The sequence below is a fragment of the Hyla sarda genome, chromosome 3 (assembly GCF_029499605.1).
Source record: "Hyla sarda isolate aHylSar1 chromosome 3, aHylSar1.hap1, whole genome shotgun sequence".
Lineage (NCBI taxonomy): Eukaryota > Metazoa > Chordata > Amphibia > Anura > Hylidae > Hyla > Hyla sarda.
In genome coordinates this window covers 104,131,961-104,159,337 of record NC_079191.1, presented here as the reverse complement: position 1 = coordinate 104,159,337, position 27,377 = coordinate 104,131,961, and the positions used below count along the sequence as shown (strand labels likewise).

General features: G+C 42.7%; 1 protein-coding gene across 5 annotated transcripts in view; it reads left to right on the top strand.

The window, feature by feature from the left end:
- Positions 1 to 27,377, top strand: part of SLC9A9 (solute carrier family 9 member A9) — an 848,969-nt gene that overhangs the window by 229,664 nt on the left and 591,928 nt on the right. For all 5 annotated transcript variants that reach the window (XM_056564816.1, XM_056564814.1, XM_056564813.1 and 2 more), the window contains exon 7: positions 20,315 to 20,453. In XM_056564816.1, coding sequence (XP_056420791.1) covers positions 20,315 to 20,453 — 139 coding nt within the window. The remainder of the gene's footprint in view (positions 1 to 20,314; positions 20,454 to 27,377) is intronic.

Genomic DNA, 27,377 nt, shown 5'->3' with positions numbered 1-27,377 from the left:
GCAGCAAGACCATCCCGCTTTGCGGCGGGCTCTGGTGAGAACCAGTGGCACCTTAGACCCCGCTCCCTGGCACGGCTCAAGCCTACTTCCACACAGGCCCAGATGATTCACCACCTGCTGTCCACCTGCCTTGATTCCTAACACAGGTGATTTTAATTTTATGGCTGATTGCCTAATGTGCATATTGATGTGCATATTGTTTGAGGAAATAACATTTTGGTGAATCCATGATCTCTTTTACTAGCATGGTAGAAAGAATGCAGAGAAAGCCACATAATTAAGTCTGGCACTTGGCATTTTTACCAGAATGTGAAGTTTAATGTACTTCCACTGTCCCTGAACAGGAGTTGGTTCTGATAAATTGAATTACAAGTAGCAAGAACAAAATTAGATTTTGGGTAAATGTATTTAAAATAAATAAATAAATACAAAAAACATGTTTGTAAAGCTGCACTTAAAATCTGATAGGAGTATTGCAATACAAAGTCTTCTGTATTAGCCAATATAAGTTTGACATAGGATGAGGTTGAAGCCAATTGCCCCATGACAGAGGAAAAATTCCTTTCCGACTTCAATATATCCCTGGATCAACGTTCTGTCCCTATAAATCCAGTATCAATAACATGTGATATTATAATTTTCCAGAAATATATCCAGCCCCTTTTGAACTCTTTTATATAGTTCACCATGACCTTTGGCAGATAATTTCACAGTCTCACTGCTTTTACAGTAAAGAACCCCTGTCTGTGCTGGTGTAGAAACCTTCTTTCCTCTAGACATAGAGGATGCCCCCTTTTAGATAAAGTCCTAGGTATAAATAGATCATGGGAAAGATCTCTGTACTGCCCCCTGATATATTTATACATAGCTATTAGGTCACTTATTAGCTGTCTTTTTCGAAAGCAAATAACCCTAATTCTGATAATCTTTCTCGGTACTGTAGTCCTCCTGTTCCCATTATTACTCTGGTTGCCCATCTTTGAACTCTCTCCAGCTCCACTATATTTTTCTTGTACACTGGTGCCCAGTAGTGTAGACAGTATTCCATGTGTGGTCTGACTAGTGATTTGTACAGTGATGGCATATTACTAAGATACAGACATGGACAACATTGTTGGTACTCTTCCGTTAAAGACAGAAAAAAACACAATGCTCCCTGAAATATCTGGAAACTGACAAAAGTAATAATGAATAAAAATATAATGAAATTGATGAAAATCAGACATTGCTTTTGAATTTAGGTTTAACAGAATCATAAAACAAAAACAATTAAATAAAACTGACCCAGACAAAAATGATGGTCCCTGAACTTAATATTTTGTTGCATAACCGTTTAAGGCAGTCTTTGCAATCCGGTGATTTTTTTAACTCCCAATGAGACTTCTGCACTTGTCTCCAGGTATTTTAGCCCACTTCTTATAAGATCCTGCTCCTGGATGGTCTGGTCTTAAAGGGGCGGCCACCATGCCCCCTTCCATAGACTTGCATTGAGGGGGCATGGCGTGATGTCACGAGGGGGCGTACCCTGTACAGATTAAATACACCTTGTGCCAGGTGTAACAAAGCAGTCCTAAAACATAACCAAGCCCCCTCCATGCTTTATAGTAGGTAGTCAATATTCAGTGAATTTTTATTCATCATTACATTTGCCAGTTTCAGGTTCTTTCAGGGAGCATTGTTCGTATTTCTTTCTTTAACGGAAGGTTACCAACAGTTTTTTCCACATCGGCATGTCTTTCCTTTATGATTGGTGGGCCGTACTGATCATGAGTATCAGTAAGAAGCAACACTTGTGTACAGTTGTTTCTCCTTATGAGTTATACCCCCCACAGTAATACTACCAGTCACCCAGTTGTGCATTTATCCCCATTTTCACCAGGAGTTGTCTGGTGAAAAATAACTTATCCCCTATCCAAGGATAGGGGATAAGTTATAGATTGTCAGGGGGCTCCTTGCTGGGGCCCCCCACGATCTCCTGCACAGGGGCCCGGCAGGAAGGGGCATGCCAACCCCCGCACGGAGCGCCGGCCGACACGCCCCTCCATGTAATCCATAGAGATACATGGAAGGGGTGTGCCAGCAACGGCTTCCTGCGGGGGTTGGATGTCACCTTCCGGCAAGCTGCTGGTGCCCCGTGCAGGAGATCACGGGAGGTCCCAGCGCTTGGACCCCCTGAGATCAATAACTTATCCCCTATCCTTGTATAGGGGATAAGTTATTTTTCACTGGACTACTCTTTTAATGGGGCTACACTACCATTCTCTGCACAACTGAGTTGTGGCACCCCACTGTTCAGTAGAAATAGAGTAAAGGGAATACGATGCTACATCACTACTACAATCTCTTCATTCATAGGGCCAGGGATGGTCCCAGAGGTCGGACCCTCTCTGATAATAAAAGGATGGGGTATTTAAGCTAAATGCTATCACTTAAATGTTACCAGAATTCATAGGATGCCAGTGAGGCTTCTTTTACAGTGTGACGGCTGTCGGGGGAGTGGGGGAAATAGCGGGAGAAAAATTACTGCTTGTGCCATCTTTTTCTCCCGCTAGCCCGCTACAAAATAACGGGTGTCCGAAGGACCCCTTTATAGTAAATGGGATCCAGGGGGCCCGCTATTGACCATTGTGCACAGTCCAGATAACGGACGTTAAGGGCTGGGAAAAAAAAAGTACATAATTGTCGTTTATAGACGGGGCACGACAGAAGCGCGTGAAAATAGCCCTGCTTCTTCCACCACTACATAGTGGTTGACAGTTCTCTGTTCAAGCAAGACTCCAAGGTTTTCCATGTAAGTGCCATATTTTTCAAAAAGGTTGCATGGAAGTGAGAAAGTTAAAACACTGAGGTGTTCTGATATGTACCGTATATACTCGAGTATAAGCCGAGTTTTTCAGCACAATTTTTTGTGCTGAAAACACCCCCCTCGGCTTATACTCGAGTGAACTCTCCGCCTGTTCAGTGGTCTTCAACCTGCGGACCTCCAGATGTTGCTAAACTACAACTCCCAGCATGCCCGGACAGCCATCAGCTCTCCTGGCATGCTGGGAGTTGTAGTTTTGAAACATCTGGAGGGCCGCAGGTTGAAGACCACTGTGGCCTTCGTCATCATCCATGACCCCTTTAGTTTTGTACTCACCACCCCTCGGTGGGAAGAAAGGGTGAGCTGGTCTGGGCCATCTGTGCTGCAGAGACCGTCCTGTGGGGAGGGATAGCCGTTCCGGGCTGTCCATCTTCACCGAGGGGGGGGCCTCTTCTCCACGCTTTGGGCCCGGCCCCGGACTAGTGACGTTGCCTTGACGACGACGCACAGGGATGTCCATTCGCAAGCTGGGAGTTGTAGTTTTGAAACATCTGGAGGTCTGCAGGTTGAAGACCACGACATTGACAGGCGGTGATGATGAAGGGGGTGGGGGGTGGGATGATGACAGGCGGTGATGATGAAGGGGGGGTGTGGGATGATGATAGGGGGATGATGATAGGAGGTGATGATGAAGGGGGGGATGATGTAAGGGTAATGATGAAGGGGGGGTGATGATGAAGGGCGGGGATGATGACAGGTGGTGATGATGACAGGCGGTGATGATGAAGGGGGGGATGATGACAGGGTAATGATGAAGGGGGGATTATGACAGGCGGGATGATGAAGGGCGGGGATGATGACAGGCGGTGATCATGACAGGCGGTGATGATGAAGGGGGGTTGATGACAGGGTGATGATGATGAGGGTGTTAATGATGGGGGTTTGGATGATGACAGGGTGGATGATGTATTTCCCACCCTAGGCTTATAGTCTAGTCAATAACTTTTCCTGTTTTTTGGGGGTGAAATTAGGGGCCTCGGATTATATCTGGGTCGGCTTATACTCGAGTATATACGGTACTATGTTATATTTTCCTGGTTTATGGATTTTAGCAATTTCTGTCCCAACGTCAATATCAAAAACCTATCATACAGTATGTTCATCTACATCATGCTAAAGCCGTGACTATACAGCATAGCAGAAGTATGGGAACACTTAAAATTCATAACTTACACTTTGCTTCAGGTGTTGTGAGGCCGTTCTTTAGCATGCTGTCTGTTGTCTTTTATACCCAGGAACTGAAGTAATATTGTTCCATTTAGGTCAAGTATCCTTTGTGCTGAGTTATTGCTTGCAATTGATTAACATCCCTTTCTTGACGTACTTTTGCTATGGCCGGAGGCTCAGCTGGCTTTGTGAAGTAAAAAAAAAAAGAGAAAATTCAAGATTTAAGATCAAATATAAATTTATTTTTGCTGATATTTTATAGCTCCCTGGCAGACCATCTTTGTAGAAGATTACAATAGATTCATGACATTCCACAAATGCTTTTGGGCCTCCAAGCGATTAAATGTAACCTTGCATTGTGCTTATATAATGAGAAAAGATGTTGAAGAGATCACAAAATGTAACCGTGAATATTAATATCAAATAAAAATTTCTGCCATGATTAACCCCTTCCTCTTCATCCAGACTGATAACTGCTTTGTGATTTTGTGGGGTTTATTTTGGTTTTGTATTGTTCAGTGATAAGTGATTTGTACTATTCATGGCTGCTATGTAGAGAAGTTGGGGGGGGGGGGCATTATTATTGAATGTTTTTGTTTTTTTTAAACTAAAGCAAAACACCATCATCCTCTGAAAGCTGAAGGAGGGTCTGTGAAAAAAAAAATGCATTAACACCTCTGTAATATATAACAACACTTTGTAAAATAAAAAAAGGTGCATTAAATCATCACTATTCATCACAGTCCTGCCTATCATACCTGTGGGCACTATGACTAGACTGAGAAATTATCGATGGCTTCATGTTGCCCAAAGTAGGAAAGACTGAATGAGAGAAACTTTTAGAAAAACCTACAGATTGCTAACGAGAACCTCAATGTCCCAGCGATGGTATTATATGTAGAAACAGACACATATATTATTCTGTACATGTGTGGCCTTTTTCTTCAACTTCTTCATCTTTGTACACTTAGATTTATTCAATTTAGTTGCTTCTTTCAGGCAAGGCTGGTAAACTTAATTTAGGTTGTGTTCACTCTGCTGTTTTTGCCAATCTGGTAAGTTTACTTAAAATTAATGTTTTAAGAAAAGCACAGTGTATATGACAAACCTGAATAATCTGACAGACCCATTGCAAGCCAATGGGCTTCATCAATGCTCAATGATAACTATTTGGAAATAGAACTAGCAAAGCTGGTATCATGACATCAGACATTAGTGCTCTGCTCACTGGTGGCATTAGACCCAAATATATTAATATCTATTTTCTACAGTATTTTGCTTGGTTAGTGAGGTTAAAATGATGGTTTTCTTTTTACATACCAAATTCATAAGAGAGAGAGAGAGAGAGAGAGAGAGAGAGAGAGAGAAAATGTGAGACAGCATCGGGGCTCAACCTCTGTGCTCGTGGTTACCCATTCAGCCAGCCCAGCATCAATATACAAAAGTTCCGAAATCACAGCACCTGCCAGGTCATGGATCTTGAAAAACTGGATTGTTTTATTTTCCCCACAACAATAGCAAAGTTTCGGCAGTAGTAGTCTTTATCAAGCATGGTAAAGGCTACTACTGCCGAAACGTTGCTATTGTTGTGGGGAAAATAAAACAATCCAGTTTTTCAAGATCCATGACCTGGCTGGTGCTGTGATTTCGGAAATTTTGTAGATATATACCGAAACCCTGAAACTGCGCTGTAGCCTGGTGGGCAAAACCATACAGAGGTTTCACAGCACATGTTACACTCAGAAAAGGCTTCACGATCGTCGATCAAAGAAGTTGAGTACATGCTTAGCATCATATAAAGAGATTGTCTTTTGGAAATAGTCATATTAGAGCTGCCAGCCTTGTCAGCCTGTCAGTGCTCAGACCATACGCAGCACACTGCATCAATTTTGTCTGCATGGCTGTCATCCCAGAAGAAAGCCTCTTCTAAATCGGCATTTTCTCCACCAAGTACCCATGTACAGTATCCAATCACATATTATGTTACATCAAGCCCAATTCCAGTCAATGTCTATACAGTTGTCCTCATCGCTGTTTCTCCTTTTTACCTGTTACTTGCTATTTTATGTTATTTCTTTGATCTGTGTCATGTAAATGAAGCCCGACAAGTTTTCTGTAAGATTGCATTTATATTGGCTAATTTAAATACAAGGCTTCTTATTTTTCAATTTCGCAGTTAGAAGACATTATTTTTAGAATTAGTATTTTCTCCCATAGAATATCAGCCGAGAATCATTAGCTTCCGCTTATATGAGACATGCAGACTGAGCCATTTTTGCTGTTATCACTTGTCAGCCTCTGAATTTCTGAAACACTAGATGTCTGTGGTTCCCCTGGTGACATGAATAATGCAATTTGATTTGACGCATTACAGCCCAAAATGACACTGCCAGCTCCGAAAATTGTCTTCTTTTGAAAATGGCTATAAGCATATTTCCCAGTTGGATTTGTTTGAAATTCCTTAGGGAGGAAAACTCGGTCGTTTCCGAGAATGCTGCAATAGAAAATCTATAACATTTGAAACTGCCAATAAGCCTTTTAGGGAAATGCACAATGTTTAGAACTTTATTCTTTTATTTAGAATATTCCATTTGCAGCTGTGAAATCTGTCCGTAAAGCTGTTTGGAAGTGGCTTGAATGTGATCTTTCTATATGCAGCCAGAGTTTCCTATACTCTCCAGTCCGAGGGCAGTATATGCAGAATAGTAATGCTGGTATAATTGGACAAGCATTTGTTATCCAAACCACTGAAACAAAGTCTCTACATTTTATAAGACTATAATAGCAATTGGCTTTTATAGTGTGATAAAGCTTACTTTTTCCAGAAATAAAGTGAACAGTTAGTCAAGTAGACATACTTGATTTGAGATGGAAATGTCTGAGCCCTAATGCAAAATCTGTTAAAGGCACCCCCCCCCCCTTTTCTGTACATGTAATTTTTCTGTACATGTAATTTAAAGGAGTAGTATCATGCAAATAAATGTATCTCCTATCCGCAGGATATGGGATACATTTTAGATTGTGGTGGGTCTGAGCGCTGGGGCCCCTCGCGATCTCCTCTATTGAGCCCTGGATCTCCCCTGGAGTGGTTCATCACAGCCCCCGCCCGGAACAGGGGCCGCCACTCCCTCTTCATATATCTCTATGGGAAAGCAGAAGATAGCCGAACGGCTCTCCAACAGAGATATATGATGTGGTGGCCCCCTGCTTCATATAGTTTATATCAGAGATGGTACATATCATAGTTTGTATCATATAGTTTATAGTGACAGTCCAGCGGATCAGTCAGATGGGCAGAACTTAATTTTAATGATGGGAGTGAATATCAGGTAATGGGTGGGATTATACAGTTAGGGGGTGTGTATGCATACACTCCCCTTAATGTAAAATATTCACACCCCATGACTGTATACCACTGTAAGCCATGTCGTTAAAATTGTAAGCATTGTATAAATATTTTGTCATCTTTATTGTGTTTTTACATGCATTGTTTACTGTGTGTGAAACCAATCGAGAATGCTAGGCTTGTAAGCATGGCAGGGGGTCTTTTCCAGGCATTGCCTCCCCATCACTTAGTTTTGTTGGTGATTGATGTGCTAGTCACATAGAATCTGATGCACATGTAAAGATTGACTTAAAAGCTTGTTTATATATAATTGGCAATTTCACAAATGGGTATTTTACAGATGTTCTGCACTGATGCTTGGCATTCAAGGTGCAGCACCAAGAGAAAAACATCTCTGCAGTCATTTCTAAACCTTGTTATATGCAGACTAAGGAACAGCTGCTTCCTTATGTGTTTAGAGCAGCAGTGAGTAGTAGTGTGCTGTTCACAACAATCCAGCAAAAGTAGTACATAAAGTATATAGGCAGGACCTCATCTAAGCAGTGGGATGTTAAAGGGGTACTCCACTGGAAAACATTTTCTTTTAAATCAACTGGTGCCAAAAAGTTAAACAGATTTATAAATGACTTCTATGAAAAAATCTTAATCCTTCCAGTACTTATCAGCTGCTGTATACTACAGAGGACATTCTTTTCTTTTTGAATTTCCTTCTGTCTGACCACAGTGCTCTCTGCTGCCACCTCTGTCCATTTTAGGAACTGTCTGGAGAAGGATAGGTTTTGTTATGGGGATTTGCTCCTGCTCTGGACAGTTCCTAAAATTGACAGAGGTGTCAGCAGAGAACACTGTGTTCAGGCAGAAAGGAAATTCAAAAATAACTTCCTCTGTAGTATACAGCAGATGATAAGTACTGGAAGGATTAAGATTTTTAAATAGAAGTAATTTACAAATCTGTTTAACTTTCTGGCACCCATTTGATTGTAAAAAAAATGTTTTTCAGCGGAGTACCCCTTTAACCCCTTAAGGACTCAGGGTTTTTCCATTTTTGCACTTTCGTTTTTTCCTCCTTACCTTTTAAAAATCATAACCCTTTCAATTTTCCACCTAAAAATCCATATTATGGCTTATTTTTTGCGTCGCCAATTCTACTTTGCAGTGACATTAGTCATTTTACCCAAAAATGCACGGCGAAATGGAAAAAAAAAATCATTGTGCGACAAAATCGGGAAAAAAACGCCATTTTGTAAATTTGGGGGCTTCCGTTTTTACGCAGTGCATATTTCGGTAAAAATTACATCTTATCATTATTCTGTAGGTCCATACGGTTAAAATGATACCCTACTTATTATAGGTTTGATTTTGTCGCACTTCTGGAAAAAATCCTAACTACATGCAGGAAAATTTATACGTTTAAAAATTTCATCTTCTGACCCCTATAACTTTTTTATTTTTCCACGTACAGGGAGGTATGTGGACTCATTTTTTGCGCCGTGATCTGACGTTTTTATCGGTATGATTTTTGTTTTGATCGGACTTTTTGATCACTTTTTATTCATTTTTTAATGGTATAAAAAGTGACCAAAATACGCTTTTTTGGACTTTGGAATTTTTTTGCGCGTACGCCATTGACCGTAGGGCTTAATTAATGATATATTTTTATAGTTCGGACATTTACGCATGCGGCGATACCACATGTTTATTTTTTATTTTTTTACACTGTTTTATTTTTTTATGGGAAAAGGGGGGTGATTCAAACTTTTATTAGGGAAGGGGTTAAATGACCTTTATTAACACTTTTTTTTTACATTTTTTTTGCAGTGTTATAGGTCCCATAGGGACCTATAACACTGCACACACTGATCTCCTATGCTGATCACTGGCGTGTATTAACACGCCTGTGATCAGCATTATCGGCGCTCTACTGCTCCTGCCTGGATCTCAGGCACGGAGCAGTCATTTGCCGATCGGACACCGGGGAGGCAGGTAAGGGCCCTCCCGGTGTCCGATCAGCTGTTCGGGACGCCGCGATTTCACCGCGGTGGTCCCGAACAGCCCGACTGAGCAGCTGGGTCACTTTCAGTTTCACTTTAGAAGCGGCGGTCAGCTTTGACCGCCGCTTCTAAAGGGTTAATACCACACATCGCCGCGATCGGCGATGTGTGGTATTAGCCGTGGGTCCCGGCCGTTGATTAGCACCGGGACCGACGCGATATGATGCGGGATCGCGGCGCGATCCCGCTTCATATCGCGGGAGCCGGCGCAGGACGTAAATATACGTCCTGCGTCGTTAAGGGGTTAACCCCTTAATCCCTTAAGGACCAGGCCATTTTACACCTCAGGACCAGAGCGTTTTTTGCACATCTGACCACTGTCACTTTAAACATTAATAACTCTGGAATTCTTTTAGTTATCATTCTGATTTCGAGATTGTTTTTTCGTGACATATTCTACTTTAACATAGTGATAACATTTTATGGTAACTTGCATCCTTTCTTGGTGAAAAATCCCCAAATTTGATGAAAAAATTGGAAATTTTGTATTTTTCTAACTTTGAAGCTCTCTGCTTGTAAAGTAAATGGATATTCCAAATAAAAAAAAAAATTTATTCACATTTTCAATATGTCTACTTTATGTTTGCATCATAAAATTGTCGTGTTTTTTACTTTTGGAAGACACCAGAGGGCTTCAAAGCTCAGCAGCAATTTTCCAATTTTTCACAAAATTTTAAAACTCTCACTATTTTTCAGGGACCAGTTCAGGTTTGAAGTGGATTTGAAGGGTCTTCATATTAGAAATACCCCACAAATGACCCCATTATAAAAACTGCACCCCCCAAAGTATTCAAAATGACATTCAGTCAGCGTTTTAACCCTTTAGGTGTTTCACAGGAATAGCAGCAAAGTGAAGGAGAAAATTCACAATCTTCATTTTTTACACTCGCATGTTCTTGTAGACCCAATTTTAGAATTTTTACAAGGGGTAAAAGGAGAAAATGTATACTTATATTTGTAGCCCAATTTCTCTCGAGTAAGCACATACCTCATATGTCTATGTAAAGTGTTCGGCGGGTGCAGTAGAGGGCTCAGAAGCGAAGGAGCGACAAGGGGATTTTGGAGAGTATGTTTTTCTGAAAAGGTTTTTGGGGGGCATGTCGCATTTAGGGAGCCCCTATGGTGCCAGAACAGCAAAAAAAAAAACACATGGCATACCATTTTGGAAACTAGACCCCTTGAGGAATATAACAAGGAATAAAGTGAGCCTTTATACCCCACAGGGGTTTCACGACTTTTGCATATGTAAAAAAAAATTAAAAAAATGTCACTAAAATGTGTGTTTCCCCCCCAATTTTCACATTTTTTGCAAGGGCTAATAGCAGAAAATACCCCCCAAAATTTGTAACCCCATCTCTTCTGAGTATGGAAGTACCCCATAAGTGGATGTCAAATGCACTACGGGAGCGCTACAATACTCAGAAGAGAAGGAGTCACATTTGCAAATATTGCTGAAATGGGGGGGACATGTCGAATTTAGGAAGCCCCTATGGTGCCAGGACAGCAAAAAATAAATACATGGCATACTATTTTGGAAACTGCACCCCTCAAGGAACATAACAAGGGGTACAGAGAGCCTTAACACCCCACAGGTGTTTGATAAATATTCATGAAGTGGGATGTGAAAATGAAAAATGTGATTTTTTTTACACTAAAATGCTGGGGTTACCCCAAATTTTTCATTTTCACAAGTGGTAAAAGGAGAAAATGTCATTGTAAATGTGTAAATACATTTCTTTGGAGTAAGTACATACCTCAAGTCTGGGCGTAAACAGCTTGCACACCGGTCTCAGAGGTGTCGGAGATCAGTCAGGGTCCTTGAGCTTTGGCTTTCTCCTATGGAGACAGAACAGTGGGACCCCCCCTCAAGGGGCATTACATGGGTTAAAAACTGGGGTACACTAAGTAACTAAAATGGGGTACAGTGGGACATAAAATTATAAAACAGATTATGTTCCCAGAATGACGACCCAGAGCACAGCCAAAACAAAAAAATATGCCCGCCCCAAACCCTATACTCTGAATCATCATTCTGGAATGTGATATGTGTGGCCGTCCCTAACTTGTTGCCTCAAATGCGCGTGTTTTCCGCATGGCGTTATATAGCTTGAGGACTTGATCAGAAAGATCAACTCCCCCCATATACCGATTGTAGTCCAGAATACAATTGGGCTTGAGGACCGGTGTTGTGGTACCTCGCACAGGGACAGGTGAGCTGCCGTTGCCATGAATAGTGGTCAGCATAAGGACATCCCTCTTAGCCTTATACTTGACCAGCAACTGGTTTTCATGGGCAAGGGCACGGGACTCACCCTTAGGAATAGGTGTCTTAACAAAATTTAGAGGGAGGCCTCTCTGGTTTTTCCGCACGGTCCCACAAGCGGACGTGGATCTGGCGGCAAGGGATGTGAAGAGAGAGATGCTGGTATAAAAGTTGTCCAAGTAACACGTGGTAACCCTTATCCAGCAATGGGTGCACAAGCTCCCAAACGATTTTCCCGCTAACACCCAGAGTGGGGGAACAATCTGGGGGTTCAATACGGGAATCTCGTCCCTCATACACTCTAAACTTGAGAGTGTACCCGGAGGTACTCTCACAAAGTTTATAGAGCTTCACACCATACTGCGCCCGCTTCGAGGGAATATACTGGCGGAAGATGAGTCTCCCCTTAAAACTGATAAGAGACTCATCAACCGAGAGCTCCCTGAGGGGTACATAGGCCTCCAAAAATTTGGCCCCTAAGTGATCAATGACCGGCCTCACTTTGTAAAGCCTGTCATAGGCGGGATCACCTCGGGGTGGACATGCCGCATTATCTGCATAATGCAGGCATTTCCAAATGGCCTCGAACTGCCTCCGTGTCATGACCATACTGTAAAGGGGGGCTGGTAGAGAACGTCCCCGCTCCAGTACTGTCTGACACTTGGCTTTTTGACCAGGCCCATATGCAGCAAGAGGCCCAAAAAATGTCCTCATTTCTGCTGCATCAATCACCTGGCCAAAAAAGAATCAGGGTGGTGGGCGATGAACTGCCTGGCGTACAGATTCGTCTGCTCCACCATGTGATTGACAAAACTGTCACTGAAAAAATAACTGAAATAGTCAATTTCAGTGAATCCAGAATTGTCAATCCGGATTCTGGAGTCGCCAACAAACTCCGGAACCCGTGGCTGATAACCCTCTGGGGGTCTCCAGACAGGTTCTCCGGAAGGGGGCTACGGTAAACTTGTCTGGGGGGTCGGACTTCCTAGTACGAGCGGCATCACCACTCGCACTAGTGCCGGACACTGGGCCACTATCATGGGGGGTGCGTGGCCTCGCCTGGTGGCGTCTCCGCCGCCGTGCAGGGGGCTCATCATCAGTACTAGATGATGAGGAGGACGATGAAGAACACAGAAATGTTGGATCTTCATCGTCCTCACTGACAGATTCGGAGTTGGAGGCAAGAAAAGCGTATGCCTCCGCTACCGAACATGTCCGGCGAGCCATCGCCTTTTTTCTACAGTGGTGGTGGGGGGGGGGGGGTTCGGTGGCGTAGCGGGGGGGGGGGGGTTATGTACTGTGTGTGTGCTTGGTGTATACTATATATAACTGTGTGTGATTAGAAATCACACACCGTTATATGGGGGGAAAATAATGCTGCAGCCCCCCACAAAATGGGGGAGGGGGGCTAATGCAGCGCCCTGAACCCCTAATAGGCCCCGGGTCACACTGAAAAACTGCAGAAGACCCTTGGGGACCTATTAGGGGGTCAGGGGGGGGGAAATTTTTAAAACTTTTTTTAACTTTATTTTTTACTATTTACCCTACCTTTCCCTTGGCTGTATGCTTTCCCTGATCTATGGGGGACTTCTTTTCTTCTCTGGGGGCTCCGATCTTGGCAGAGGGGGGTCCCGGTCTTCCTCCAGCAGCTCTGACTGCTGACTGAACTCAGCCAGCGGCGGGAGCTGCGGAAAGATGCTGTTAACCCCTCCCCTGCCGGCTGCTATTGGCTGGACGATCGTCCAGCTAATAGCAGCGATCCTGGGGGGGTGGCGAAATCGCCACCTCCCCATAGATACAGTGGGTGATAGGGGGTGTATCATACACCCCCTATCACCTTGTATCTTTGGGTCAGCGGGTCGCACGTGACCCGCATCGCCGGAATAGCCGCAAATCACATGTGTGAATTCACATGCGATTTGCGGCAATCGCAGACATGGGGGGGTCTAATGACCCCCCTGAGCATTTGCACGGGATGCCTGCTGAATGATTTCAGCAGGCATCCCGGTCCGATCCGCGCACGGCGAGGATCAGAACTGCCCATGACGTAAATGTACGTCCTTGGTCCTTAAGACCCAGGGTGTCGGGACGTACCGTTACGTCATGGGTCCTGTAGGGGTTAAAGGGGTTCTCCCTTGTTTATACTGTTTTTTGTTATTATGTTTGTGTGTTATGTGTGTATAAATATGTGTTTTTTATGTGTGTTGGGATTATGTATATATGTATTTTCTTACCTTTTGTGAAGATCCGGAAGCTGGCCCCTTTTTCTTCCAGCGGCTTGCTATGTAACCTCGGCCTCCGCCATGTTGTGTTCGGTAAGTGGGATGTCGGGGGGTGTGTTCTTGCTCCTGTCCTTCCTATTTTCTGACGTCCGAGGCAAATCTTTTCTTCCTGTTTCTTCTCTGGCTCAGCGACGAATCTGCGGCCTCTTCCGGCGCATGCACAGGTTTTTTTTTTGTTTGTTTTTTTACCAATAACGTTTTTTTCTGTCCCAGCTGATGTGTGGGAGGAAGAAAAGGGATTTACACTTACAAACAAGGGATATTGGGACTTGTAGTTGGAGGGAGGGAACTCCAAAAGGAAATAGCCATTTCACAAAAAGATAGCAGCATTATGGTGACTCACAACACAGCCATTAGGCCCTTCCTAAGCATTTCCATTACTGTCTGGCAGGTAAGTACTAAAATTGCATTATGTTGGATAACCCCTTTTAATTTTGTGTGGAATTTGCAGTAACCCCTGAAATTCAGAGTCCCATTGACTAATGAGCTTCTTCATAGGGATTTTGTCTGTGAGAGTCATTCAATTAGTCAGGAAGAAAGTAATTAAAGCAATCAATTTACAAAGACACATACAAGAGATCACCCAAATAATCTTTATTATTATACCCTTATGATAATGGGAGTAACTGGGAGGTTTTTGGTGGTTACAATATTCAAATTAAAATGTGAAACATCACATAAGTACACATTATAGTTATATCATTATAACTAGGTGAAAGGTAATTGTCTGGAACCAAGTCCAATTTGGATATTGATGTTGACCATCTGGATCCTTTGTTCTCAGAAATGTAACAAACAAAGAATGGACATTCCACTAAAGAACTTTCAATGTGTGAACTAAGCAGCAGTGTCCTATTGAGATCAATAGGAAGCTACTGCAGGCTAAATTCACTTGGAATTATCTCTTGGCAATTCTAGTGGGATGTCTGTAGTGTGGACGAGCCCTTATTCAACGTTCTCTGTTGTTTTAAATAAGAAGCTAAGAAGCAACTGACAGTTTTAGATGTTTTGCGTGAAATCAGCAAGACTAAAAAAAAGTTACAGCTTCTGACCACAAACCTTTACCCTCCACTACCCTTACACTCCCAACTCACCAAACACTATACATCAGAATTTGGTGAAACTGGACACTTTTTAAAGGGGTACTCCGGTGGAAAACTTTTTTTTTTTTTAAAGTGAACTGGTGCCAGAAAGTTAAACAGATTTGTAAATTACTTCTATTAAAAAATCTTAATCCTTTTAGTGCTTTTTAGCAGCTGTATGCTACAGAGGAAATTCTTTACTTTTAGAATCTCTTTTTTGTGTTGTCCACAGTGCTCTCTGCTGACACCTCTGTCCATGTCAGGAACTGTCCAGAGCAGAATAGGTTTGCTATGGGGATTTTCTCCTGCTCTGGTCAGTTCCTGATATGGGCATCAGGTGTCAGCAGAGAGCACTGTGGACAAAACAAAAAATAAATTAAAAAAATAAAGATTTTCCTCTGTAGCAAACAGCTGGTAAAAAGTACTGAAAGGATTAGTATTTTTTAATAAAAGTAATTTACAAATCTATAGTCTCAAAGACGAACTGCCGCTTTGTATATCCAACACTCAAACTCAGCTCGGGATATCGGGTCCAGGTGTGTGAATCAAGCAATAGCAAGGTGGCGCTACATGACAGGAGAGTCACAGAACTCAATATAACTTCACACAGAGAAGAAAAAGTAGCAGAGAGCTCACCATTCTAGTTGCAGGCAGACCGATCCGATACAATAATCATTGGACCTTACTGGTCCTAGCAGGGAGGCGGCAGGTGGATCCGGGGGGAGCTCAGACGTCGGGCCACACGTGATACGGTCCGTGGCCCAAAGCCTGAGCTCCCCCTGGATCCACCTGCCGCCTCCCTGCTAGGACCAGTAAGGTCCGTGGTTTATTGTATCCGATCTGTCTGCCTGCAACTAGAACAGTGAGCGCTCCACTACTTTTTCCTCTCTGTGTTAAGTTATTACATAGGATAGGCAATCAATATCAGATCAGTGTGGGTCCAACTCTCAGGACCCTTGAGGATCAACAGATTACATTTTCCATGTACAATTGACCATGTATTGCTTGCAAGGCACAGTACTGTACCGTTGTTGTAGCAGTTACCACTAATCCAGCTCAAACTAGTTTTCCTCAGCTGTACTAGAGGTTGGATCCAATAGATTCTGGGTGATTCTTCCAATCCAATTGTTAGGCCACCTGCTAGTTGTCCTGGAGCTTAGCCTGGGTAATGGCTACTGTGGCCGACCGGTACAGTGAGTAACCCGTTTGGTGGCGACGGTGGGACTCCACTGCTGCAGCATTTATCTTAATGATTTTTATGGGCATATTATTTATATACCTTTTGGGCTATTGTTGCACAGTGCTGAGATTCCTCTTTCTGTAATTGCTGAGGAAGATATCTAATACACCGGTATTTTGTTAGTTTGGTGTACCCATAGTGACTGTTTTCCTACGGCTGCGTACACCGTGTTTTGTATTTGGTCACGCTGTTGGTTTGTTTACTGTAACTCTTTTATCTGGTCAGTCCCTGAGGAACCCACATTATGTGACTGAAACGCGTTGGATTCTATCAGAATTATTCCATTACAGTCCTGTTGTCATTATATAAAGCGCTAATGCGTGGAGCTGCTCTGGCAGGAGATATATTCTCTGGTGAAATAGTTGCCCGAGAAAAATGGAACAGCTTGGTGTATAACAAGGAAGATTCTATTTATGAAATGCTTGCAATGTTTTGTGTTATTATTTGTTCCGATTACCTAGAGCTACATAATAACAAGGGCCTTTATAAATTCCAAACAGCAGAGAAGACATATGGACGATAAATAATGCAAAGCTGTCTATTTGTGCTGTGTTTTACTTACACACCTACGGTACTGGGGGATCTGGGACAAGTTTTTCAGTGACATTTCTATTAAATAAATGTTTGATACCTTCCTTATGTTCTATAAGATCTGAGTAATAATAAACTCTTGGCGTATGTCAAACTTTAAACATCTTAGAAAATGTTGATGCTTCTAAGGGGAAAAGATAAGTTGATGTTGTTTGACAATTCTAAAGAATGTACTGTATGACTAATGGTGCCATTAGGTGTATATCCAGAAAATGTAAAGAGAAGCTTTTATTTCATTTTTTTATTTCATCAATAGCTATATTTTTTCAAGTGATGAGTCCTATTTATATATTTAAAAGAGAAAAAAAAGAAAAATATAAAAAATAAAACAGAAATCTGACTGACCCAATATAAGTTATTGAGATCTATCAGGAACTATTGGGATCCGTTGTAAAACAAATCATAAAAAATATATCATATCTGACAAGGCTCCTGTAAAATGGAAGCCATGAAACCAGGAAGCCTTCTGGCACAGCCTAATGGCATTATTATTTTTTACTGTATATTTAAAGTCAAAGAATGGATCAAATCCAGCCCTATGAGATCAGAAAAAGCTTTCCCAAAAGAAAGGTACTTCAGGATCTAATAATAAAGCATTTGTTCATATCATTGGAGCTCTATATACGTTGGGAGGAGAGCCCTAGGCTGTAGCAATCTGTCTTCATGTTCTGCTTCCCCTAGTGATGGTATCTGAAATCTATAATAAACTACATTATGCAATGCTGTTAAAATGCATATGTCACCAAATTTTGGGTTGCAGTGTAACTGGACATTCAGTTACATGATATATTTGACTTTTTAGTAGATAAGGGTTAAAGCTGCTCATATAGTTATGTAGCAGAGACAAGGTTATTGCAGGTTATTAGCTTTTCCTGTAGAGATGGGTTTTCAAGTTGCTTTTAAAAGTTTGGATGATGGTAAAGAATCTGAATTATTTGAATAGAAAGCCTCAAAGTGGTGTGGGGTATTTTAGAGACAATGGGGGGGGGGGGGGGGGAAGGAACTGATGTGAGGTCTTGAAATGACCAGAGACTTCATACAGTGAGATATCGGGCATAATGTCCTTCCTCTTCATGTTCACATTTCATCACACTGGCGACTGTTATTATAGATGTTGCAATCCTGGCATTGGGCACATGCACACTGAAAAGTACAGAGAGAGGGCCCAGGAATGGCACCCACTCTGGTCTTGACCAGACAGTCCCCACTCTTTGGTTGTTCTGTACTTTCATGAGGGGAGATTGGTGCCGGTGTGCTGGTGATGTGTATCCATGTGGTGCGGGTGTGGGTATGCTGGTGATGTGCATCTATCGGGGGGGGGGGTGCATTTGGGCTGGTGATGTACATCTAAGGAGGAGGTGCTGGTCATGTGCTTCCATTGGTCGGCGAAGCTTGGTGGTGTATGCCGTGGTCATGTGCATCGATGAATGCTATACATGCAGACCCAGGGAGCGAGGTCCCCTCTATATCAGGCATTGATATAGAGGAATCAGGATGTGGACCACCTTGCATGTCACTGCATTTTTTTTTCCGTTTGTTTATGAATTTGCAGGGCAAAGGGTAGCCAATAAAGGAACTAGCAGAGGAGGGAGGTTATACAGAAACAGTGAAATACCCAAAGGGCAGAAGCATACGCCAGACTACTTTTGGTTTTGTACAATTCCAGATTATTAGACATTTCTGTGTGGTATACAAGTGCAAACAATCTTTTTAATGCTAAGGTATTTTTGGGGTGTAGTCAATATTAGTTTATGATACATTCTCTGGTGGACTTTCAGTTACATGATCAAAAACCAAGTATTCTGCCTGCATTCAATTGTGTTGAAAAATGTACATTTGTATTCCATGTCAAGGACACATACAAATAACTACGATGTTTCAACCCACGCAGGGGTCTTTGTTAAGTCATCTGTGTGGGTGGAAACATCACTCATAGTTGTTTGTATTGGTGACATGGAATACAAATTTATTTTTTTAAACACCATTGTATTAGTTTTTAAATACCATTGTTAATACTCTCTTTTGTACAATTTTTTTTCACTGGAGTATGTTTGGATTTTCTTCTTTTTGAAGCTATTTATTTATGTGATATCAATAACAATTTTGATAGATAAGAATAGAAACCACTTATACAGATGTGTAGTAAAAGTTATTGCAGGTTGTAAGCTTTTCTTAAGAGATGGGACTTCAAGTTGCTTTTAAACATTTGGATGGAGAGAATGAAGGTGTGTTCGGGTATTGAGCTCCACATTGGATAGGGAGGCATTTTGGAGACAATGGTGGGAGACAAGGTATTTTTCCCGAATGAAGAATATATGTAGCAATATATCATACATAGATATGGAGAGGACATGCTGTGGACTTCCTTGTATGTCATATAAGAGAGAGGCAGTAGAGATACAAGGAAAATGGCAGGAATATATACACATCAGGTAAGACTCTCTGGTTTTGAAAGATTCCAGATTATTAGGCAGTCCCATGTGACAGGCCAACTAATCACTGACAACATACCAAGGTATTACAGTAAGTATAAGATGAGCAAGAAAAGTGTCAAATGTAGTTTACTTTAGGCATGTGGCTCCAAAATGAAGGTGAAAGTGCTGCTTTCAGCAAACATTATATTTTTTTAGTCATTTAGTTTTTAAAAGGCAGAAATCCATTGATGGATTCATTTAATCTGCCATTAATTGCAAACTTCACATGTGTCTGCATTTCCATGATTTTGGTTTTACCTTTAAAGGGGTTGTCCAGGAATTACTTATTTTCTTTCAAAGACTGCTCCCTGTCTGTCTCCAGGTTGGGTGTGGTTCTGCATCTCAGTTCCATTGAAGTGAATGGAGCCAAATTGTAATACCACGCCCAAAGTGGAGACAGAAAGGGAGCGGTCTTTAAAAGAAAATTGGTCTGGCTTTTGATTCATGGACAACCCCTTTAAATGTTATTCCTGATCTTTTCTCCATGCCATGCCTGATTCTGTCCCGGTTCTCCATGGATTTTCTGTTTGTTCTATAACAATTCATAGAGTAGCTCTTAGGAAACAGTAGCGTTTACACATTACCTATAGTGACAGGCTACAGATTATGTAGTTGTTTTGATATACATTTCAATGTCTCTTTCCTCCGTAGACATGTGTGATCCTTGTGCCATTAACCGTCTACTTTTCATTTTCCTGTCATGGGAGATGGATTTGAAAATTGCTGAGTTTAAATAGCCATATCCTGATGTGTTTTATTTAAAGTAGAATTGTCTATGATTGGAAAACCTGTCATAGTAAATACACGATGATATATCCAATTTTAAAGGTTTATATCCATTTCTTCTGGCATGTTATCAAGACGTTTGTTGTCTTTGTCATTGTTAGAAATGAAAGTTACCTCTTTAAAAACAGACAATGTACTAAATGTCTTTCTTACTTTTGATATCTTTTAGCTCTATATCAATTTATAGCCCAAAGGAGAACCCAAATACATTTGATGCAGCCGCTTTCTTCCAATGTGTCGGCAATTTCCTGGGAATATTTGCTGGATCCTTTGCTATGGGCTCCGGATATGCTGTCATCACCGCCTTAATATCCTTTGATAATGGGTATATATATATAGATATATATATATATGTTTGTTTTTTTTAACTAGCATTCTGTGTATTTAATATATATATAAATATTTATAGTTATATAACGCATTGCATTATGGGACATTTGTAGAAATGATATTAAACATGGTCCCTTTATTTAGAAGCTGATGGTTTTAAATAACTTAATATTGCTTTGCTTACAAGTTACAAATTCACTTGGTTTAACTTAAAAAAAAAAGTATGTACATTGTTACTTCTAAACATTGTCACATGGCACTATAATAGGTATTGCATAGTTATGGTGATTTTGAAAATACGTTTACATCAAGTGCAATGTTTCTCAACATTTTTTTTTTTACTTTAGAGGCAAAAAAAATAGATAGATAGATAAATAAATAAATACATGAATGAATGACTGACTAAATGAATGAATGAATACATAAATAGATAAGTAAATGAAACAACACTCTCAGGACAACATCTTTATTGAGAAAAAAAAAACTTATTCTGACAAATATAACAGCATGAAAAGTCCTAATATAGGTAGCTTCATATGACAGTATTGTAGTTATAGTGACGCTACACAAGTACCCAACCCATGGAGTCAAAATATGAACCAATGCGTGGCAAACTAGCGCATAATATAAGCACATTTTTGTTTTGTATTACAGACACAAATCCCAGCACTACTGAGGTTCTAGTGATTTAATTAGACAGTGTTATAAATCCCTATGGTGCTCTTCTTAGACCCATGGTTGGGCTAGGCTGTGTGTCTGATATATAGACAGAGCAATACACCCATATTACACTTATGTGAGGCTGAGTTTCCACTTTGAGCCAGAAGTGGATCAATAAGAAGTTGTCTAGGTCCTTCCTTTCTATTTCTCATTCTTTTTGAATCTTCTTCTGGCTTTGATAGTTTTCTGCAGTGGTAGTTAAAAAAAATAAAAAAAAACCAGCCTAAAACTGGCCTTATACTTAGACAATCTGGTTTATCCAGGAAACATGTGATCTCAAAGATCAATGCAGATTAGCATTAGCTGACTATATGTATCTACCTACAAGATCTACCTACTAGATCTATAAGGCGGAGATTCCACGTGACAATTTTTTTAATTTTTTTTTTTTTATTTTGCCACTGCAGTTTTTGAGCCAAAGCAAATAATGGATCCATAAGAAAGGAAAGTTATAAAGGAAGGACTTACACTTTTTATTCCTGCTGGATCCACTTCTGTCTGGCCTGCAAACTGCAATGGCAGTATTCCACAAAATCTGCCAAATGGAATCCCAGCCTAAAGGAAACTGTAAATTTGTTGCAGGGCAATTTAACTGTTCCTGCAAAAGTCATAAGCCCATATCTACTAAGACTTACAATCCACTCTACATTAAGAAAAGAGCATACTCGTCTAAGCAATGAGAATGATAGAATGACAAATTTATGAGAAGTTATAGGTGTGATGAGGACCATAGTCCTTTAAGTGCTGCAGGTTATCTCATTTCACTCTGGGAATTTCTGCTTTTATCATTTATAGCTGTCATGTTGGAGGATAAAAGAATAAGGTCACCATATTACAAACCACATTGTCAGCAAAAAGATAAGGTCACTTGTAATTCAATATGTAATGTGATGTTAATTGATTTTTATATATACCCTAGTAATTGTAGTTAGAGATGAGTGAATTTTTGAAAAATTTGATTCGGCCAATTCGCCGAATTTTGCTATTAACCCTTTAAGGACACATGACGTACTGGAACGTCATGTGTCCACTCCCGATCTATAACGTGGGGCCACGGCAGGTCGGGCCCGGCCTCTAACAACGGCCGGGACCCGTGGCTAATAGCGCGTGGCATTGATCGCTGTGCCGCGCGCTATTAACCCTTTAGACGCGGCGCTCAAAGTTGAACGCCGCGTCTAAAGTGAAACTGAAACCATGCCGGTTAGCTCAGGGGGCTGTTCGGGATAGCCGCGGCATCCCGAACAGCTTACAGGACAGCGGGAGGGCCCCTACCTGCCTCCTTGCTGTCCGATCGCCGAATGACTGCTCAGTGCCTGAGATCCAGGCATGAGCAGTCAAGCGGCAGAATCATCGATCACTGGTTTCTTATGAGAAACCAGTGATCAATGTGAAAGATCAGTGTGTGCAGTGTTATAGGTCTCTATGGGAGCTATAACACTGCAAAAAAAAAGTTAATAAATATCATTTAACCCCTTCCCTATTAAAAGTTTGAATCACTCCCCTTTTCCCATAAAAAAAACACAGTGTAAAGAAAAATAAACATATATGGTATCTCCACGTGCGGAAATGTCCGAATTATAAAAATATATTGTTAATTAAACCGCGCGGTCAATGGCGTGCGCGCAAAAAAATTCCAAAGTCCAAAATAGTGCATTTTTGGTCACTTTTTATATCATGAAAAAATGATTAAAAAGCGATCAATAAGTCCTATCAATGCAAAAATGGTACATTTTAAAACTTCAGATCACGGCGCAAAAAATGAGCCCTCATACCGCCCCATACACGGAAAAATTTAAAAGTTATAGGGGTCAGAAATGCCAATTTTAAACGTATAAATTTTCCTGCATGAAATTATGATTTTTTTCCAGAAGTACGACAAAATCAAACCTATATAAGTAGGGTATCATTTTAACCGTATGGACCTACAGAATAAATATCAGGTGTCGTTTTTACAGAAAAATGTACTACGTAGAAACGGAAGCCCCCAAAAGTTACAAAACAGCGTTTTTTTTTTTCAATTTTGTCTAACAATGATTTTTTTTCCCGTTTCACCGTAGATTTTTGGGCACAATGACTGACGTCATTACAAAGTAGAATTGGTGGCGCAAAAAATAAGCTATAATATGGATTTTTAGGTGCAAAATTGAAAGAGTTATGATTTTTTAAAGGCAAGGAGCAAAAAACGAAAACGCAAAAACGGAAAAAAAGCACGGTCCTTAAGGGGTTAAAAACAGCTATTTCTGGCCTACAGAGAGCCTCAATAGGGGTGTAGAACACGTTGCCTTGCTGTAACACGCATAGGGTGTGTGCTGGGTTAGTGAAATAATACTGTCATTCTGTATGACTTGAAAATTAGAGTCGTCACTATTAGAATCATTGTCGCAGAGCAGCACAATGACAGAGCCTGAAGGTGGCAGTATGAGGAGGAGGAGTATGAGGAGACCATATAGTGGCTGAATAACACAGCATGGAGTTGATGGCAGCATGAGGAGACCATATAGTGACTGAAGGACCCAACGTGGAGGTGGCAGCAGCATGAGGAGACCATATAGTGCCTGAATGAAAGAGCAGGGAGGTGGCGGCAGCATGAGGAGACCATATAGTGGCTGAATGACACAGCGTGGAAGTGGCGGCAGCATTAAGGAGACCATATAGTGGTTGAATGACACAGCCTGGAGTGGGCGGCAGCATGAGGAGACCATATAGTGGCTGAATGACACAGCGTGGATGTGGCGGCAGCATGAGGAGACCATATAGTGCCTGAATGACAGCGTGGATGTGGCGGCAGCATGAGGAGACCATAAAGTGGCTGAATGACTCAGCACGGAGGTGGCGGCAGCATGAGGTGACTATATATAGCGGCTGAATGATACAGCGTGGAGGTGGTGGCAGCATGAGGAGAACACATAGTGGTTGAATGACACAGCCTGGAATTGGCGGCAGCATGAGGAGACCATATAGTGGCTGAATGACCCAGCATGGAGGTGGCAGCAACATGAGGAGACCATATAGTGCCTGAAAGACACAACATGGAGGTGGCAGCAGCATAAGGAGACCATATAGTGTCTGAATGACCCAGCGTGGAGGTGGCGGCAGCATAAGTAGACCAAATAGTGGCTGAATGACACAGCCTGGAGTTGGCGGCAGCATGAGGAGACCATGTAGTGGCTGAATGACACAGTGTGGAGGGGGCTGCAGCATGAGGAGAACATATAATGGCTGAATGACACAGCCTGGAGTTTGCGGCAGCAGGAGGAGACCATATAGTGGCTTAATGACACAGCTTGGAGTTGGGGGCAGCATGAGGAGAACATATAGTGGCTGAATGACACAGCCTGGAGCTGGTATCAGCATGAGGAAAACATATGGTGGCAGAATGAGAAAGCCTGGAGCTGGCATCAGCGTGAAGAAAACATATGGTGGCAGAATGAGACAGCCCGGAGGTGGCAGCATCAGTATCAGGAGTCCTGAAAGTGACCCAGTGACAGAGGGGTGCGGTGGGTGGCAATACCAGTACCCGGTGAGGAAGGTGGGCTAAAAAAGGAGAACAAGGCATCAGGCGGGTGGCAGGATCAGAATAGTAGCTGAGGCAGATAAGCAGAAGAAAACTGCCATTTCCCAGGGTTTTTATGTAGAAATAGGGATTGGTTCCTGTGTGGGGCCGCCCTTTTTAAGACGAGTAACACTTTCCTCAAAAAGGTGAAAGGGAACAACGTATTGTCCATTGTAGCAGGTGGGGGGTAAAAACTTCCCCTGTAAGGCCCTACTCTCACCCTATTAATTCCATTCTTGGCAAGTGTTACTCACCCTAGTTTATCCCCCACAGTGCTCATGTGGCCATGAGATGTAGGCACCACGTCTCCAGTGCCCTGACCAGCCATTGTTTCCAACACTTGTTGTAGTAGACGAAGCAGTGGAATGATGTTGTTCATCCTGTAATCCTGGTGACTGACTAATAATTTGGCTTCCTCAAAGGGCCTGAGCAAACGGCAGCTGTCACGTATGAGCTGCCACTGGTTCACATTGAAGTTACTCAGGGGAGTCCCCCTATCCACTTGGATCATCAAAAAATCAGTGAAGGCTTTTCTCTGTTCGTATAGTTGGTCAAACATATGGAGGGTAGAATTCCATGTGGAAACGTCACAAATCAGACTATGTTGAGGGGAAGCCGTTCTGACGCTGCAGCTCAAGGAGGGTGTGCTTTGCGGTGTACAAGTGGCTGAAGTGCATCCAAAGTTTCCTTCCCATTATTAGGATGTCTTGCAGATGGGAGAATACTTCAGGAACCGCTTGACAACCAGATTGAACACGTGTGCCATGCAGAGCGCATGTCTCAGGCTTTCTTGTTGCAGCGCAGACAAGAGGTTCTTCCCGTTGTCGGTCACCATGGTTCCCATTTCCAGTTTTTGTGGAGTAAGCCATGGTTCGATTTCTTGATGAATGACTTATAACAGTTCCTCCCCTGTGTGACTCTGTTTGCCAAGGCAAACCATTTGAAGAGCAGCGTGACACCGCCGTGCCCTGCACACATGGTATGCTGGAGGGGCACTGAGACTTGTCCGTGCAGTGGGGGCGGAGGACACGGTGAAGGATGAGGAGGCGGAGTTGCTCATAGGACCAATGGGCTGAGAGCGTGGAGGCGGAAGCGGCGTGACCTGTCCAAGTTGCTGTTGTGGCTGTGCAGGAACCACATTTACCTAGTGGGCCGTTAAGGACATTTATTGTCCCTGACCGTAGTTACAGCTCCACACGTCGGTGCTGCCGCGCACTTTGGTACAAACCGAAAGGCTCACGGACTGGCCTACCTTCTGTTCCACAAAATTGTGCAGGACTGGTACAGCCTTATTCGCAAATAAATGACGGCTGGGGACTCCCCACCTTGACTTGGCACAAGCCATCAGTTCTCTGAAAGGTGCAGAGTCCACCACTTTAAAAGGGAGGGACTGCAGCACCAGCAACTTGGACAAGAGCACATTCAGCTTCTGCGCCGTTGGATGAGTGGGACATGGCCGTTGGATGAGTGAGACTGTTGTCTCTTGGACATGGCTTCGCAGATGGATTGCTGGCAGAATGACTGACTCGTAGTAGGAGGAACAGGAGTGTCTGGAGCGACAGAAGGAGGGTATGATGCACAGATCCCTTCGGCTGAGGTGGTGGAGCCTTGGCTGGCAGGGAGCAGCGTGCCACTGGGGGATGCAGCAGGCTGGACCACCACATCGGAGCCATGGTTCTCCCAGTCCGCTTTATTACGACGACTCATACGTCGACACAGAGCCATGGTGCCAACATTTAGACCCTGGCCATGCTTCACCTTCTGCTGACACATCTTGAATGTGGCCAGGTTAACATCCTCCGGATGCTTGATGAAAAACATTCGGCCACGCCGAGTAGCTGATTTTCCCACCAACATTCCGCACTGATTGACTGCTACTGCCGCCGACTCCAGGAACCCCTGTTCCACTACCTCCCGAAAAAGGTAGGTTGCCGCAAAGCAGTTGATCCACCCTGGGCGCATTTGGCTCCAGACTTTACACTTCTGCCACCATGCTAACTGCCAACCATGCTACCACCTTGCTGGCTCAGCTGCTGCCTCACAGGCAACCTGCAACCCTCTTCTCCTGATGATGATGCAGCCCTTTCTACACCCGGATGTCAAATGCGATCGGCTTCATCATCATCGAGTTGTGTCTGTACGTCACTAATGTCCTCCTCAGGTTCCTCAACATTGTCTGCTTCAGGAGCCTGAACGCTCGCAACACCATCTCCCATGCCACTCTCCTCATTACTACTTGCTCGCCTATTGGAGGAAGCGGTGGATGTCTCCTCCACTTATTGGCTAGGCAGTAGTTGCTTTGCTGACTGTCCTCTAGAATATTGTTCTCACTAAAAAGTGCAGCTGAACCCACAGCATAAGATACGTCTGTGGGGGAGGGAACAGCCTAGGACATAGGCAATGGGAGGACATGAACTGCTCCCGGGCCATGCCAACTGAGGGTTGTGTCTGATGAACCCACCAATTGTTGACTGGGGGTGTCAGATGTTACCTGTGATGAAGTAGATGACCATGTTAACCAATCGATGACGGATGGGTTGCTGGTCAAGACATGACCCCTAGCTGATACCGGGAACTCAGGTCTCTCGCTGCGACTGCTGCTGCCACTTTCTCCTAGTCTGCTGTGTCT